This window comes from Schistosoma haematobium, chromosome 5 (genome assembly GCF_000699445.3).
Source record: "Schistosoma haematobium chromosome 5, whole genome shotgun sequence".
Taxonomy (NCBI): Eukaryota; Metazoa; Platyhelminthes; class Trematoda; order Strigeidida; family Schistosomatidae; genus Schistosoma; species Schistosoma haematobium.
The window spans coordinates 1848508-1865846 of record NC_067200.1 but is presented as its reverse complement, the minus strand read 5'-3'; the positions used below and the strand labels follow the sequence as shown (position 1 = coordinate 1865846).

Here is a 17339-nt window from a genome sequence, read left to right as displayed (position 1 = left end):
GCTGGAATTGAAGGTCTGCAGAGAGTTGAGAAATGCATCCATCCACACCGTTTTGTGCGATTCTGAATCATGTCGCCCAAAATCTCCAACCACTGATCGCGTCTATCCTGCTGACCTCAGCCTCCGGTAGTTCTCATCTAATAACATACCTCGCACCAATACTCAATAGCTTCATAGACTGACGCCATGTCTTAGTCTTACCATTTGTAACCTTACAACCTACTCCTATATCAGTAAACATCGTCTGTCAAGGTTTGCAGTTGTTAGGCATGCGTAACAGTCGTCCCAACCCCATCGATCAGTGAAGATTCACAACCTTATAAACCTATTTGCTACCTATACCTAATACCCTTTGCCTAACCCTTCAACATTCTTCAGGCGGTCGTTTCTCAGAATACAAGCAATGTTTCAGAGACACCCAAAACGGAGTAATGCAGTGTTGGTGTACAGTGTACACACCTTTAATTTACAGATTGACATCTCTTCTACGCTGTGGATGACGCAAATTGACAACGTCATACGAGATTTCTTCGTAAATTGACCCATCAGAGTTAATGGGACTTCCACGACATGTGAAAAATTATCACCTCAATCAATTTCTTCATTACCTAACATTAATTTAGAAGTTGACGTAGAGCAGAGAAATGCATTACAAATATCTTAGCATTATTGCTCAACTAGATCAAAAGACTGCATGTCAGTTACTACACCAAACAGAACTATATCTTCTGTTTATTGTTAGTCGGTAAGGATACTTCCTGGTAGGAGATCAACCTTCGAAAAATTAAGTGAAGTTAATATTTCGCGCAGGACATTTATAACGGAACTAACGAAAGAGGGATAGTGGGGAACCCTGACGATTACCGGTTGATGTTAACAATTCTAATGGCAGTTTGTCATAAACTATAAGCCGACCAATAATAACTGAAATAGCAATGCAATCATACCCATTATTCATCCCTACAGACTTTAGCTTATTAAATTTCTATACTTCAACCATGTGAGTCGATTTCTTATCAAATTAAAAAAGAATTCTATGATATTAGTTTATGTACTGTCGTTACTTTTAGTATAATCTCTTTTTTTTAAATTTTCTAGCTTACTGAAAATAATAACAGTCAAATCGCTGCTGCTCATGATAATCGTCTTGTTTCAGTCAAATGGAATTGGGAAGCATTCGCTGAATTTCTACGAGTTCATGTTATTTATTTCTCCCAAGTAATTTTTTTTCTCTTTTGTTCGTTTAATTTTGATTTATTTATTTGTTATTAATTGATTGTTTCACGTATTGTTTGTTGAGACCCCTATACTTACATGTATCGTATACTCACTAGTAACTAGTTTCAAGAAGAGATTCCTGGAGTTTTAATGATAGATTGTGACCAACAGAGCTAATCTGTGTCAGGTATGAAGGATGATTGCACAATATCGTGGATTGAATGAAATTAAACATTAACTTTATTGGCTCGTTGTTTTAAAAGTTAAGCGTTCGCGCGCGAGACTAAATGTTTTGACTTCGGGATCATGGATGTCCATTTTTGAGAGTCCCATACTAGGGCGGAACGACCCCCCAATGATTTCGGTTTTTCAATGATCTTGTTGACTGTATTAATAAAGCAGTCACTATTGTGTTTTTTTTAAATCTCCATTTTTCTTGTTTTTTTTTTCTTTTCTGAAAGATCGATACATATTTAGCTCAAGAAGTTGCCAAAGGTCATCCAGGCGCAATTACTTTTGTCATTGATTTATTAGATCATTTTGTACTACCTTGCCCTAATGGCACGTCATTAGGAGCAGCAGCAGCTGCTGCTGCTAGTTATGCTCGTGCCAATTCATCATCGACTATTCCTTGCACTGCCGTGGGTTCGAGTGTTAGTGGTGCTAATTCTGGCTCCGCATCTGTCAATGTTAGTGTTTCTGGAGTTAATGCAAACTATCCAATTGGTGGTGTTGGCGGTCCTACTTCAGTATCATTTTCAACAAAACGCGAATTTACTGTATTGAATGAATATGATTTATGGTCTACTTTAGAAGCTTTAAGAAATCGTGTAACGTTTCTTAATAACACTAACCTATCAACATCATCATTAACCGATCCATTGGGTTTACGGTTACGTTTGGCTTGTGCACGTGTCCGAGGTTTATTGGATTTGGGACTTATGGAACAATCCCCATTGTTCAACAATCCATCTTGTACTATTGGAGCATTGTATGCTGGATGTAGTCAAGCTCATGAATTTGACGATCCGCCTAATCTACAGGTGAGTATTTGTGTAGAAATGAGATTCTATTTTTTTCATATGATAAAATAATGTAACTTGTGGTTTCATTTTTACCTTTAATGAATGTGACGTAGGATGAGTTCTATCTATATCTTTGTGGTATACTTCTCCTAATCTTGGAAGTGAGAAATCGCCAATCCTAATCTTTGTTGTAATTTTAACGAATAAATTATTTATTTCTATGATCTTTGCAGGAAAAAGTTGAATTGATTATGCGTAATTGGGTTGAAATCTATCAAAGTCCTAAACAACGTGATCCTGCTACAATAGATGCACTTCTTAGTCAACTGACACAAATCGGTGTCTTGCCAAATATTAATAATTCAACTCGTTTCTTACGCTTAGCCACAATTTTCGTGATTGAACGAGCTTTGAAACAATTGAAGTTGGAAGAACAACAACAACAACAACCTCAAGTTCCTAATGGAGGAGGAGGGGGATCAAATTTTAGTTCGAATCCGGCGATTAATCGTGTTGCAGCTTACGTTGAACTAGATGCTTATGCTCGTCTAGTTAGTATATTAATTAATCAATTAGGTGAAACACCTCAAAGTGAATACCCTAATGCTAAGGTAAGCTCTCATAACTTCAGTTATCCATATTTTATGCTAGTAATTCTTCCTGTCAAACTAGCTAGTTTACGTTATATCTGTAGTAACCACAATCAAGTCAACAATATTTTTCGTGCATTGGACAAGTCATCCTGTTGATCTAACGCTAATATGTCTGTTAGATTAAGGCAATACTTATTGAAGATGTTGGACTTAATTCAAAAGTAGTGTCAGTAGTATTACGGTTTCATCATTAGTAAATAATACTTTTCAATTGTATCCCAACACACACGCACATGAAGAGAGAGAGAGAGGGAGTGAGAAAAGCTGTGCATAATTCTTTGTACATTCGAAGAAAGTATAGTATTATTTATGTATATGAAGTAGGAGTTTAGTGATATGATGAATGAATTTTAGGTTGATAAAACGGAAAGAATACTGATTGATGCGATATACAATGATACTAATCGTGATTGAATAATGGTACCTGCTCACAAGATCGAATTATTGACTTTTGCTTTTGAATGTGCAAAAGAGACAAGATCATTCAGTCAGCTACAACGTAGGATCAGGCACATATATATGCATAAGTCCAAGTTGCCATACCTCATTAGCTAGCACATCAAGATGAACACCAAATTCATAGAAGTAATTACTTCAATGGTAGTACTATAAAAATGAAAGATTGTGTATAAGGATATATTACAGGAAGAAAGAATTAGCTCGTAAAAAGAAAGATCACTAGTCCAGAAGAAGTAGGTTTTCCATCCCATGTAGTACCATAATGTTCATCTATCCGTCTATCAGAAACGTTAATATTACTATAATTACTATCTTAACTGTTAGCTTTCTGTATTTTTATCACTAAAGAGTTTTTGTCCATTTTGTTGGTGCAGGTCGCATTATTAAACAAGGTCCTCGGACTTATCGCTGGTACACTACTTCAAGAGCATGAAGTACGACGTGATTTATTCCATCCTATGCCTTTTGAACGTCTCCTAGTTATCCTATTTGTCGAATTGCAATCTTCATTATCACTACCTTCAGCAACACAGTTTACTGTAGGTGCATCTCCAAGATCAGATGGCAATGTGGATGAAGGATGTGTTGAGAATGTGAATTCAGATGTTCATCAGAATACTGACACGGATAAAGCTTGTGCAGGTAAACATGCCGACAGTGTTGGTGGTGGTGAGCCTCGAATACCCATCGCATCAATAAAATCATTGGGTCCACTGACTTTTCAACAACAACTTCCTCTTATCTTTTGTCATCTATTACATTGTTTAAGACCGGAAAAAGCTACTGCATTTGTATTTTCTTGGCTGGAAATGTTAACTCATCGTTGGTTTGTTGGATGCATCCTATCAGCTCCTGGTCCTCCAAAACTTCGAGCGGCATATCAAGCAATGTATGCACAATTGTTGGCAGATTTATTGAAATTTCTAGGCTATTTCCTTCAAAATGCTCTTATGCCAAAACCAATCCAGTGTTTATACAAAGCTACATTACGGCTGTTGTTGGTGTTAATTCATGATTTCCCTGAATTTGTTTCTGATTACTATGCATTGTTTTGTGATGTTGTCCCATCTAATTCTATTCAAATGCGTAACATAATTCTATCTGCACTACCCAAACGAGGCATACCTTCGGCGGACCCATTACAAGTAAGAAAAAATTCAGTTATACAAACCTGTATAATTCTTTTTCTGGTTTTAGTGTTTTGGTAATTCAATCTCCATGTATATACCATGTGTAATTTTCTGTCCGTTATTTCATGTTTAATAGGCTCCTCCAGTTGACCAATTAGCTTCTCTTGAAGATCCTACTGGTTATTGTATGGAAGCTGGTTCACGACTCCCAGAGCCGATGAGATGTGAGCTCGATGCATATCTAACCACTCGAGCACCTGTTAAACTACTCAGTGAATTAGTTACAATGTTAAGACGTGCTGATGATATCATCCCGCCTATACCACCACTTCAGTTTGCCTATCATCCTCAACAACAGGCTAGACATCAACAAGCCCTGGCAGCATACGCAGTTGCTTTAGCTGCTAATGATGTTGGTCCAGGTTCTTCAGTAAAGAATGAAGACAAGCCTACTGACGATCATTTTACACCTAGTTCCACTTCCACACAGGCTGTAAACAAAATATCTGGGAAAACTGGGACAACAGAATCTTGGGAGAGTAGTGGCATCATATCGTCGTCCTCGGCAGCAGTTTCTGATAGTAACAACGAGACATCCTCATCGTCTGCAAGCAATACTACTACTTCACGAACAACACTGACTGTACCCAACTCTGTCGTCAGTGGCGGTTCTGGTGCTGCATTGGCTGCTTTATTATGGGGTGTACGCGCTACTCAACAATTAGCTACATTTGGTCTAGCCGATAGTATGCATTACAATATTGAATTAATGACAAATTTAACATTATACGTTTGTATTACTGCTATTCGTAATTTACGCGAAAAAGGTATGCCATTGAATATGAGCACTATTGCTCATACTCCACAAATGGATATTATACAAAGTCTAGTTTTAAATCTTGACAATGAAGGTATGTGGGTTATTATGTATTGAGGTTTATAATTAATTACTTGATTAATCTCTGTTGTTTTTATTGTTATTGAATGTTTGTTTTCAAGTGGTTTATTCACTTTAAAGTTAGTTATAGTTGTGAATAATCATAGAAGTTATATTGTTTTTCCATTCATTGGTTTTTGAGTCATAGACACATCATGAATTTCCAGAACCTTAATATCTCATATATATTTGAACTATATCAATGGGTTCTTCACTGATTGAAATGATTTAGAGACATGTATTATATCATGCCCAACTACCACTTACGTCGATATACATTGCCAGCTGTAGTAAGAATAAGTCGAAAGAAACTAAACCAAAAAAGAAACATGCCATCGGTTCGTGTACTTAATAACTATTAGTTTAAGATATATTGATACGTATAGACTATCTGATCGAGATATCTGCATGTTAACTACGATCAGTCGTTGAAGAAACATTCCGTAATATAGCTTAAAACTGGTCACAAGTGTAGAGATGCATTCACTCCTTGATTTTTTAGTGTTCCTTCATACTTTCTCTTCATTTTTTTCTTCTAAGAAAAAAAATTAATAAATATGTGGATAACCGAATCAGTTGAAAAATGAGATATTCTGACGTTCCGTGACTCTCGGTATAAGTCACTTCTTCAGAGAATAAATGAATATCAGAAGGGGTTTGTGGAGATTTTTAGAAATTTATTTTCACAGATTGAAATCATGAGTCAGTTGAAGCTGGACCACTGCTAAGGAGTCCTATACTAGGACGAAACGGCCGTCCAGTGCTTCCAGGTTTTCAATGGCGGTCTAACTTCAACTGACTCATGATTTCAATCTGTGAAAATAAATGAATAACCAAATCAAAATGTATCCAATGTTAAATAGTACAAAGGAACAAAGCAAGAATATGAAGTGCGATCAATTAATAAAATAAACAAAAACAAACAGGTCTGAACAAATCAATATCATGTCATTTCGGTCAAGGTGATTCATAAGAGACATGTATGTAAAGTTGTGTGTGTGTGTGTGCGGGGTCAGGAATGAAAATATATAACATTTATGATGAAAAAGGATAGAAAATCGAATTTTTCTGCTTATTGGGATATTGACTCATGATCTCAATTATCCACAAAATCCATCTGATATTAATCAATATATGCTCACTAGTGACTGGCTTCAACAGGTATTTCCTGGAGTTCAAGTGAGAAGCAGTGATCAGTGGAGTTCAATCAGGTCTGTCATGACATAGTAGCTGACTGAAGACAATGGTGGATGTGTCGCTCAATTTCATGGATTAGTTTGAATTAGACATTAAAACCACTGGATGCCGGCTCAGTGGTCTAAAGATTAAGTGTTCGCACACGATACCGATAGGTGCTTGATTCGAATCTCGCGAGTCTGTATCATGGATGCGCACTACTGAGGAGTCCTACAATAGGACGAGTTGGTCATCAAGTACTTCGAGGTTTTCCATGATGGTCTAGCTTCAATTGACTCATGATCCCAACCATTACTACAACAACTACTACTACTACTTGGTTTCGAACTCTCTTAAATGAAAATGCTCTATTCTCTGAGTTTTATGGTTTAAATATCAAATTGTTTATTTGCTTTTTACTTTAAACACAACAATGAGCATCAACCTTATCAAATAGAAGTCTGTTTTTGAATTAGTCCATTTTTATAATCTCTCTCTCGTTTGATTTGATTATCTTCAGTATCTAGTCGATCAAATTAAACACTGATACTGTTCGAAATATAAAATGAATATTTCATTCATCTTGAAAGAGCATTTCTTTCATTATGAAAAAAAAACTCTTGATAGACTTGGAATTCAACTACATGTTTCCGATTACTGCTTGTACTTTTACTACCTCTACTACTACGGAATTTGAGTCGACAACTGGATCTCTATGCTAATGTGGTATGACAACTCGAACTGATGTACGTACGTACGTACGTACGAAGTTCTACGTTGTTACTGACTGACTGACTGACTGACTATCATTGATTATTCTACTCAATCAAATTCTCTTCCAAATCTGTTTTACTTAAGTATTAAATAAAAAGTTAGATTTATATTATCATAAGTTAATTTGATACCTAAAATTACATGGAATTGGTTTTCCTTCTTTTCCTTTCATTGTTAGGTCGTTATCTTTTGCTTAACTGTATGGCAAATCAACTACGTTATCCTAATTCGCATACATACTATTTCAGTTATACAATATTATATTTATTCTCTGAACAATCTAAAGAACAAGTTAAAGAGCAAATTAGTCGTGTTCTTATGGAAAGATTAATTGTAAATCGTCCACATCCATGGGGTTTATTAATGACTAGTGCAGAACTATTACGTAACCCAGCATATCGATTTTGGGAACATGAATTTGCTCGATGTAATCCAGAAATTGAAGCGTAAGTTTTCAAAAGTCATGGAATTTTCTGTGTTTTTTTTTCTTGTTAAAGTTCGGTAAAATAATAGAATAAAATATCTAGGTCATCTATCGTACCATGTCAAGTCACCAAATGAAACTATTATTTTTTTTTTTGCTATCTGACATAAAATGTTATTAGAAACCAGCTAAGAATATGTAAATGAAAGGATCAGACTAGTCTATAAAGTCAGATTGGATATTTTAGTCATTCAAAAAGAGATGAGTTGACATTCTGATGAAAGTTCTCAAGATAACTGGGGGGGGGGGTCAATTTGATTGCTCCAAGGATAGTCTGTCTGATAAACAATTCTCGATAAGATTCCATACAAATAGAAAATTGAATATTTATGATCATTCGTTGAAATTGAAACGGTTATTAAACGTCTTGTATTACGTCTAACAACTTTTAATGATTTCAATGTTTCTCTCAACTATCTGATGCAACCTTTCTAGTTAAATATTCAAACAGAAGAGAAACAAAATGAAGTTTAATGACAAATTCATATTATGCATCTGTCTCTAAGCAGAATCATTTTGTGTATAATAAGGTCATGAAACAATTGAAACTTGAATCTCTTGGAAATATGTAGATTTTCATTTGTTGTTGTTGTTGTTGTTTTGTATTCTGGAACGTTCTTATCACAGGTTCGTTAACTACCTCATTATATATAGATGGAATTCGCTATAATAGTAGTAGTAGTCCTATAATCCGGTGTAGTTCTAAGACCTAAAAACGTTTCAACCATCAAGTATTTCATAATAATTTACTGAAGAAAGTAATCAAACATGTATAATTTGATAAAAATAAAAGTTTTTCTTAAATCCCTTTCAAAGTCCTGATTTAGAAAGTCTTCTAATAGTTAGAAAGATGAAATTATAAGATAAACATGATCTATGGAGACTCGTATATAAGAATCACGTTGTATTATAGATCCGTACGCCGCTACCAACCACTGTTTATTTTTACTACCCAATAAGCTACTGATAAAGAGGTGTACTTTGAGAGTTGATATTGTGTATTCGATAATTAACACAATGATAATGATCTAACATTGATCGATTCATGATCTAAATTATAGCATTGAACTTCATTGATATACACATATGTACATAGCTAAGAATACTATACTATACTATACTAATACTAATACTATACTATACTATATACTATACTATATCGTTTCCTTTCACATTGTTATTCTCTCATTGCACGATAAATATATTTTTATATGATGTATCATGAAAGTTTAAATGGTGATTATAGCAACACATTAGTATAAATATCTTCATTGAGTAGCATCTAAGAGAATGCTATCTGCTTGTTTTTAATCAATTTATATGAATTTAAGAGATTACAATTCATCAATGAAATATCTTTCTGTCATTTGTCTCTTTTCTCTGTCTCTCTATTCCGAACAGAATTGTAACTATTGTCGCTCGTAGTTGTATACCAAATTTTCAAATTCCCAATGTAAATTCTTCTGATACTTGTACAACTTCTAGTGTTGTTTCATCGAGTCTACGTTATGCTTTATTATCGTCTGGTACCGCTCAAGGTTCAGTGTAATCAATTAGGATGACAACACTATGTATGTGTATTTGTGTGAATAAATTATTATCTTATCTGTATTCTTTTTCTTTGCCCCCCCCTCATCCTATTATTCTCTATTCACAATTGTAATTGTTTGTCCAAAAGAAAAGTATGTTCAAATCAATAACATGTGTATCTAATCAGTCAATTATCATTGTTGAAATTACTCTTCAATCTTATCATTTCACATTCATATCATTGACCGAATTCCATTACTATTATAACAAACGTTTGCCTTCTGTTTTTTTTTGTTTTTGTACTTTTTCTTTGGTTCGTGTGTGTGTGTGTGTTTATGTTTGTGATAGAGATGATAACATTGTGTTTATATTGTTTTCTTTCTATTTCGGATTAAAGTAAAGTACCCTCACAATGAACCTACTTGGTTCCTTTATCCTCTTTGTAAAATTTCATTATTGACCTCATATACATAAATATATATAATCTTTTTTTTTCTAGAAAAAGTGACAGTTGTTATTTGGTTTACAACAAACAATTGGATGGGGTCTTGTTGTGTTTTATATCTGTAAGACCAGCGATATTGTCTTTTTAGAAACTTATTTACGCTTGTTACTCCCAGTGGAGCATAGATCACCGATCAGCATTCTCCAATCCCACTCTGTCATGAGCCTTCTTTTCTAGGTTTGTCTAATTATTGTTCATTCTTCTCATATCTGTGTCTATTTCTTACTGTAATATGTTCTTTGGTCTTCCTCTTCTCTCTTGAGCTTGAAGATTCCAAGTGATGCAATCGGATGCTTTATTCATATTATTATAGTTAAGCTTCTCTATCAAGTATGTGATTTTGAGATTTACCGTTTGTTAGAGAAAGAGTTGGGTGCTAGCGATAACACATGAACTGAAATCGATAAAGTGAGTAATTGTGTAAAGTGGACTGTTTTGTAACGACTCATTCACTACTCCCCCCCTTTATCATATCTTTTTCTTCATCTTTGTCATCAGAATTGATCACCTCAAGTGGTGTTCGTCAGGGCTGTTCACTCTCCCCATTCTTGTTCAACTTTGTCATTGACGTACTTTTAGAGATAACACTCTCCTCATCTAAATTTACAGGGGTTGAACTTCTACCAGGAGGTTCACTTGTTGACTTACAATATGCAGATGCAGTGTGTCGACCGCTTCACTTATCTTGGAAGTCTCATCAGCCCTTGTGGTTTAGTGTGTGACGAAATCTCAGCACGGATACAGAAGGCTTGACTACCTTTGGCAACTTGTGTCATTTATGGCGTAGGCGAGATATCCGTCTATCAACCACAGGACGTGTTTACTGCGCAGCAGTTCGTTCCGTCCTACTTTATGGCAGTGAAACATGGCCGGTAAGAGTAGAGGATATCCGTAGGTTACTAGTATTCGATCATAGGTGTCTTCGAAACATCGCTCGTATATCCTGGGACCATCGAGTAAGTAACACAGTTGTTAGGAAATGGGTACTAGATAAGGATGGCAAATCCATTAATGAAGTAGTGAAACTTCATCAGTTGAGATGGCTGGGACACGTGTTACGTATGCCCAACGACCGACTGCCTCGACGTGCTATGTTCAGTGGTATAGGAGTAGGTTGGAAGAAAGCTAGGGGCGGCCAAACCAAAACATGGCACAAGTCCATGAAGTCACTGACAAGTGGACTGAGTCATGTTGGTAGGTGTAGACTACCTGGTTGGGGACCGCGAGATGATAGCAACCGATAGTTAGAGACCTTGAATGACATGGCTGAAAATCGTTTGCAATGGCGCAGGTGCAGGTTCTCACTTTGTGTTCTCCTAAATTCTAATCTTCTGAATTCTTCATGTCCCTTTTTTCCTCTTTCCAAATTTATTTCACTGGATTATACTCTTTAAATAACATCTCCAAACCCTAATCTTCCCGATTACTGCTTATACTCTTATTACCTCGACCACTGTATCTCTATGCTAATGTGGTGTGGCAACTCGAACTGATGTACGTACGTACGAAGTTCTACGTTGTTACTGACTGACTGATCTTTGTATTTTTGTCGACAATAAGTTTTTGTATATATTTTTCTAATTAAATGGCGTTTATCCTCACTATCTAGTCAATTTTACTGGATTCCCCGTTCAATATATTTTAAATACAGTCAAATTAATTATAATTTGGGTATATGAGGGCCCAACATTATTTCGTGGGGAAGGATGAACTCGGAAAATTTAAAATCCGGATATCAGCTCCGGATTTTCAAAAAAAGGGAGGTGCTGGGATATTTAGAAAAATACTCCCAAAATTATCCTGTTACGTTTAATGCTAATTCATTGGGGTTTCCCTGCGTGGGTTCGAATCCCATTGCCGTCGCCAATTAGAGCAGTGACTTATAAATCGGATCAAAGACACGTAAACACGTGCGAGCAGCCTAAAGTTCTGATTGTCCCTGCCTTCCTCCTAGCCCAGCCATATAAGTCCAGAACGCAAGTCTCAGCCTCTGCGATATGAATCATTTATTTCAAACACACTCGGTTTATGTATTAACCAGACAGACCACAACGTACCAATAAAATATGAAACAACATTTGTACAAGAATTAGCCAGATGCGGCTGTGAATGTGGGAGATAGTAATTGATAGACTGAGCATAACTCAAGAATGGTAAATCGTATAGTAATAGTCTATGGGTCAAATTAAAGCTTATAATAAGAGCAATATGAATATGCATAGTTTAGTTACATAACAATTATACGATAAAAATATACTCACAGTATTGGTCCATAAATGGATCCCAAAAGATTACCATTCATTATTCTTATCGGGATATAACTGTGATCATATTCATACAGGGATTACTTCACCAAGTTGGTTATAGACTTATGAGAAAACTGTTCACATCTAATAGTCGGTACACATGGAAAACAGACAAGTTGAAAATAGCTTTGTGTTTTCAAGATTGTTCATATTAACCCCCTTTTCTTGTTGACCTATCTATACAAATAAATATGATTGAATGATTAACCTTTCTTTGTTCTCATAATAATAAATATCTTCATCCCTGATTGCATAATTTGTCCAACTTGAATTTATTGATTATCAACTTATTAATTGCGTAATCAGCTCTCATTATGATTATTTGTAACTTATTCCATTACTAAATGTAAAATTTTACTTCAGGATTGGCTGACATCAATACATGAATTAATGATAAGGGGTGAAGTAGATGAATATATCAATTACTTCATCTATACTAGGAGTCTCATCATCCCTGATGATCTGATGTTTGACAAAATCTCAGCATGGATTCAGAATGCTCGATTGACTTTTGTCTACTTGTGTCACTTGTGGTGTAGGCAAGATACCGTCTTCCAACTAAAAGACGAGTTTACAACGTAGAAGTTCGCTCCGTTCTACATTATGGATATGTGACATGGCCATTAAGAGTAGAGGAAATTCGTAGATTACTAGTATTCGATCATAAAGATTTTCGAAGCATTGCTCGTGTATTTTGGGACCACGGAGTAACCAATGCCTAGGTTAGGAAACGGGTGCTAGGTGAGGATGGCAAATCGAATGATGGGGTAATAAATCTTCATCAATTGAGGGGGTTGAGATAATATGTTATGTATGTCCAACCACCGCTCACCTCACCGGTTAATATTGTTTGGTGTAGGAGTAGGTTGAAAGGAAGATAGGGGCGGCCAAACGAAGACATGGTATAAGTCCATGATGACACTAACTTCCAAGCTGAGCCATGTAGGTAGGTGCGGAGTACTTGGTTGGAGTCTGTGTGATTATCTTAATCAATGATTAGAGACTTTGAATTTCATGGTACAGGTGCATCTGTTCTTTAATTTCCCCCCAAATCCTGAGATTTTACATTCCCCATAATTTGATTCACTAACTTATGTTTTGTTCTCGAGTCGTATATTCGATACCTACTCTTTCTTATTATCACTGATGCTTTTGCTAGTTGTACTAATCTACTCATAAGGTATGGCAACTTGAACCGATATACATGCATACAAGGTTCTATCTTGTGACTGAATGACTGATCTGTGATAAAAACATAATCTTAAGTCTTAACATTAGTTTCTAACCCCATTTTAACAAATGCAACATGATCTTATGCCAGTTTACATATTCATAATTGTCTATGGATTATACTACAACTTTACTGAGTAATTTCATCCTTTTCAAAAAGAAAATTCTTTCTTAAAAATCTTGATTTTATTTCACTGAACTAAACTTCATCTTAGAATATTTGATTATTTCTATTATATCTAGATTGAAGTGTTCAACATGATCGGAGTTGTAACTCACATACCCCCCCTCCATATATTCTAATTAGCTTTTTATACTTTCAATCAATATATATTTCTCCATCTATATGAGATCTTAACTTTGAAGAGCTCGAACAAAGAATGGAACAGAACAAAGTCATTTCAGTTTTATTAAGTTCTTATTAGTTGCTAACATCCTATAAGAATTTTAAAGTGAAATTATCATTAAGCAAAATTTGTTGAATTTATTAGTCGACTGAAACTAGATCACTATGGATTATCTGGAACAACTGGACGGCCGTTTATTTCTAGTATGGGACTTCAAGAGGTGTTTTCTAGAGTTCTAGTGAGAAACAGTGACCAGTGGAGTTGTGAGATCGAATCTGTTGTGAGATAGTAACTCACTGATGACAATCGTGGATGGTGGCTCAATCTCATGGATTAGTTGAAGTTAGACATTAACACCATTGGATGCCGGCCAGCTCAGTGGTTTAGATGTTAAGCGTTCACGCGTGAGATTGATAGGTCCTGAGTTTGAATCTCAAAGGGAGCAGGACCGTGGATGCGCATTGTTGAGGGGTCTTATACTAGGACGAAACAGCTTCTAGGCTTTCCGTGGTGGTCTATTATAACATAATGTTCACAAAAATCCCTGTCTGATGAAAACAATATGTATTATCATAGTGGAGTAATGATATTGAAGGATGTTGTAAATTAATACAATATATGAAAGTAGATACTGGATCATCAAATCATTAAGCTAAAATAATCAATTGATTATGTAATAAAATAGTTGAATACAAATTAATAACAATTCAGAATGATCAGAATTGAGATCAATCCGTTACAACACAATGGACTCATTTTATTTCATGTCAGTAGGTGTAGACTACCTGGTTGGGATCGGCGAGATGATAGCAACCGATGGTTAGAGACCTTGAATGACATGGCTCAAAATCGTTTGCAATGGCGCAGGTGCATCTACTCTTTGTGTTCTCCCATATTTTGATCTCCTTATTCCTCCTTGTCCCTTTTTTTTCTCCTCTCAAATTTATTTCACAGCATTATACTCTTTAAATAACATCTCCAAACACTAATCTTCCCGATTACTGTTTATACTCTTATTACCTCTACTACTACGGGATTTGAATCGACCACTGTATCTCTATGCTAATGTGGTGTGGCAACTCGAACTGATGTACGTACGTACAAAGTTCTACGTTGTTACTGACTGACTGATTCATTTTATTGTTCGTGATATTTCATTAGCATGAAACCATTTAATAATCATGTTATATGTAGTTTTATAAAGATCTACGTATATTAGTCAAGGAAAAATCTATTTGGAAACGAAATAGAGGTCAGTAGGAAGAAGATTGGATTGGAGAATGCTGGTCAGCGGCCTATGCTCCATTGGGAGTGACAGGCGGAAGTAAGGAAGAAGAGATAAACTAGTTGATATTGTAGTTCACATTCATGTTATCAAATGAGACCATATAATGAAGTAATTCATGTTATCATAATTAAATAATAGATCAGAATGAAAAACCAATTTCACAATTGAGTAATCATATAATGACGCGAAATATAATGAAATACAATTGATTGTTAACGTCATAATTGAATGTGATTGGAAATGTTTATCATACAAAATAGAATAAACGAATGAACATCAAACCACTAGAATTATTTGATCATGTCAATATGAGACTTAACGTATTTATGTATACCGATTCCAAGTTGTAAACTTTCCAAATCATATTTGTACTGATGTATCTATTTAAACACATGAACCTTGGTACAAGGAGGCACTAAATAGATGTGTGCCACACAAATCTCACTTGATTTGCATGAGGGATAGAATACTGCCCAAATGCCCAGATCGAAACAGGTGGTTTTATCAGGGAGCCACACTCGGATAATTTGACCTAAAAGTCTAATCCACAAGGCAATGGAGCAACATCAAGAGATGCAGTCCCATGGTTACCGGTGACCAACACTTAGTTCGTACGCCATTTGTTTCATTCAGGATACTGGAGCATATGTGCATCATTGGTTTGTAATCAAGGTTTCGCAACTCCCCAAATGCCCTGGTACGGCCGAGAGTGGGGAGAGTCAGCTCTCCCTCTCAAAATGCTCTCACACGACCACGCGTATACAGCCTCTGCCAGGGAAGTCCTACTCACTGCCTTCTCGTGGCGGGGGTGTTGTTTACGAAAATGAGAGGACGAAAAGCGAATGTCCGGCGCTTTAACCGGATCCCAAACCAATGGTGCACATGGGCATCAGTATCCTGCGGGAACAAATGGCGTATGAACCACTCGTTGGTCACCGGCTACCATGGGACTGCATCTCCTTACGATACTCCACTGCCTTGTGGGTTAGACCTTTAGGTCAAAGGCTCGGGGAGTGGCCCCCTAAGATAACCACCTGCTTTGGTCTGGGCACCCGGGCAGTATCGCAGCCCACACTCAAATGATGAACTCTCTATATCTATGGAAACTACTTTTCTCGCTTCGAATAACAATCAAGTGATTATTATTATTATTATTTACCACATTATTCACCCTCTTTTATACTTATACTGCGGCTCGTCTTTGGTGGAAATTCGACTGTATCTAAACGTTCTCGAGTCACTGTCCGGTTGAAAATTGTATTTTACCATCGAATATAAAACTGAAGCAGTTTTTCTGAAGCCACGTGCACCATTCAAACTGGCTGCCTTCAACGTTCGCACACTTATGCAGGTTGGACAACAGATAGGGCTGGCTATGTCTTTGGGAAGTCTTAATATCGATGTCTGCTGTCTATCCGAGACCCGTATTCAAGACTCTGGTGAAGTACTACAAATTCGCTCTTCATCTGTCGCTTCGAAAAGCTTGTTTTACGTGCGCTTATCCGGGGACCCTGTGGCATCTTCGTCGCTAGAGCTGAGGCAGCACTAGTCGATTGGATCCCCATTAACAGTCAGTTATGTGCTGTTAGATTAGAAAGTTCCATCAAAGTGAGAAGAAATCGGCGTGAGAAACGATGTCATTTCGTCATCTCCGCCTATGCCCCGACAGATTGCAGCCCGGATGCAATCAAGGATGAGTTTTACCACCAGTTATCAGTTCTTCTCCAGAAAGTGCGTTCGACAGATATTGTAGTACTAGCCGGAGACTTGAATGTTCAGGTCGGACATCTAGGCACAGAAGAGAGTCGTTTAGGTGGCCGATGGGGACTCGTTGGTCGCAGGTCAGATAACGGGGACCGTCTACTGCAACTTTGCACAGACCACAACCTGTTTCTGGCTAGCACTAACTTTCGGCACAGTCATCGCCGATGTGCCACCTGGCGTCCTCCCTCTGCATCTCAAGCCTGGACTCAGATTGATCACATCGCGATCAACTACCGCTGGCGTGGTTGTGTACAAGACTGCCGCTCCTTTTGGAGTATCTATCTGGACTCTGACCATGCCTTGGTCTGCGCCAATCTTACCTTACTTTTCAGTGGGCAACGAAGTGACCGCCATCAACGGATTGATATTAGCAAGCTGGTTGCAACTTCTGTTGCTAGTAAGTATTGAACCGAGCTAGTTTCTAGGCTAGCTACCATTCCACCGAAAAGTATAGATGATCATTGGTTGCAGTTGCATGACGCCATGAAAATGACGGGTACAGTCAGTTGTGGG

General features: G+C 36.7%; 1 protein-coding gene across 1 annotated transcript in view; it reads left to right on the top strand.

Moving 5' to 3' along the window:
- Positions 1 to 10946, top strand: part of CNOT1_1 (CCR4-NOT transcription complex subunit 1) — a 34747-nt gene extending 23801 nt beyond the window's left edge. The window contains exons 19-25 of the mRNA XM_051208347.1: positions 1099 to 1218; positions 1680 to 2261; positions 2477 to 2854; positions 3730 to 4500; positions 4622 to 5396; positions 7551 to 7818; positions 9258 to 10946. Of these exons, the coding sequence (XP_051064658.1) occupies positions 1099 to 1218; positions 1680 to 2261; positions 2477 to 2854; positions 3730 to 4500; positions 4622 to 5396; positions 7551 to 7818; positions 9258 to 9405 (3042 nt within the window). The 3' untranslated portion in view covers positions 9406 to 10946. The remainder of the gene's footprint in view (positions 1 to 1098; positions 1219 to 1679; positions 2262 to 2476; positions 2855 to 3729; positions 4501 to 4621; positions 5397 to 7550; positions 7819 to 9257) is intronic.
- The last annotated feature ends 6393 nt before the right edge of the window (positions 10947 to 17339 follow it).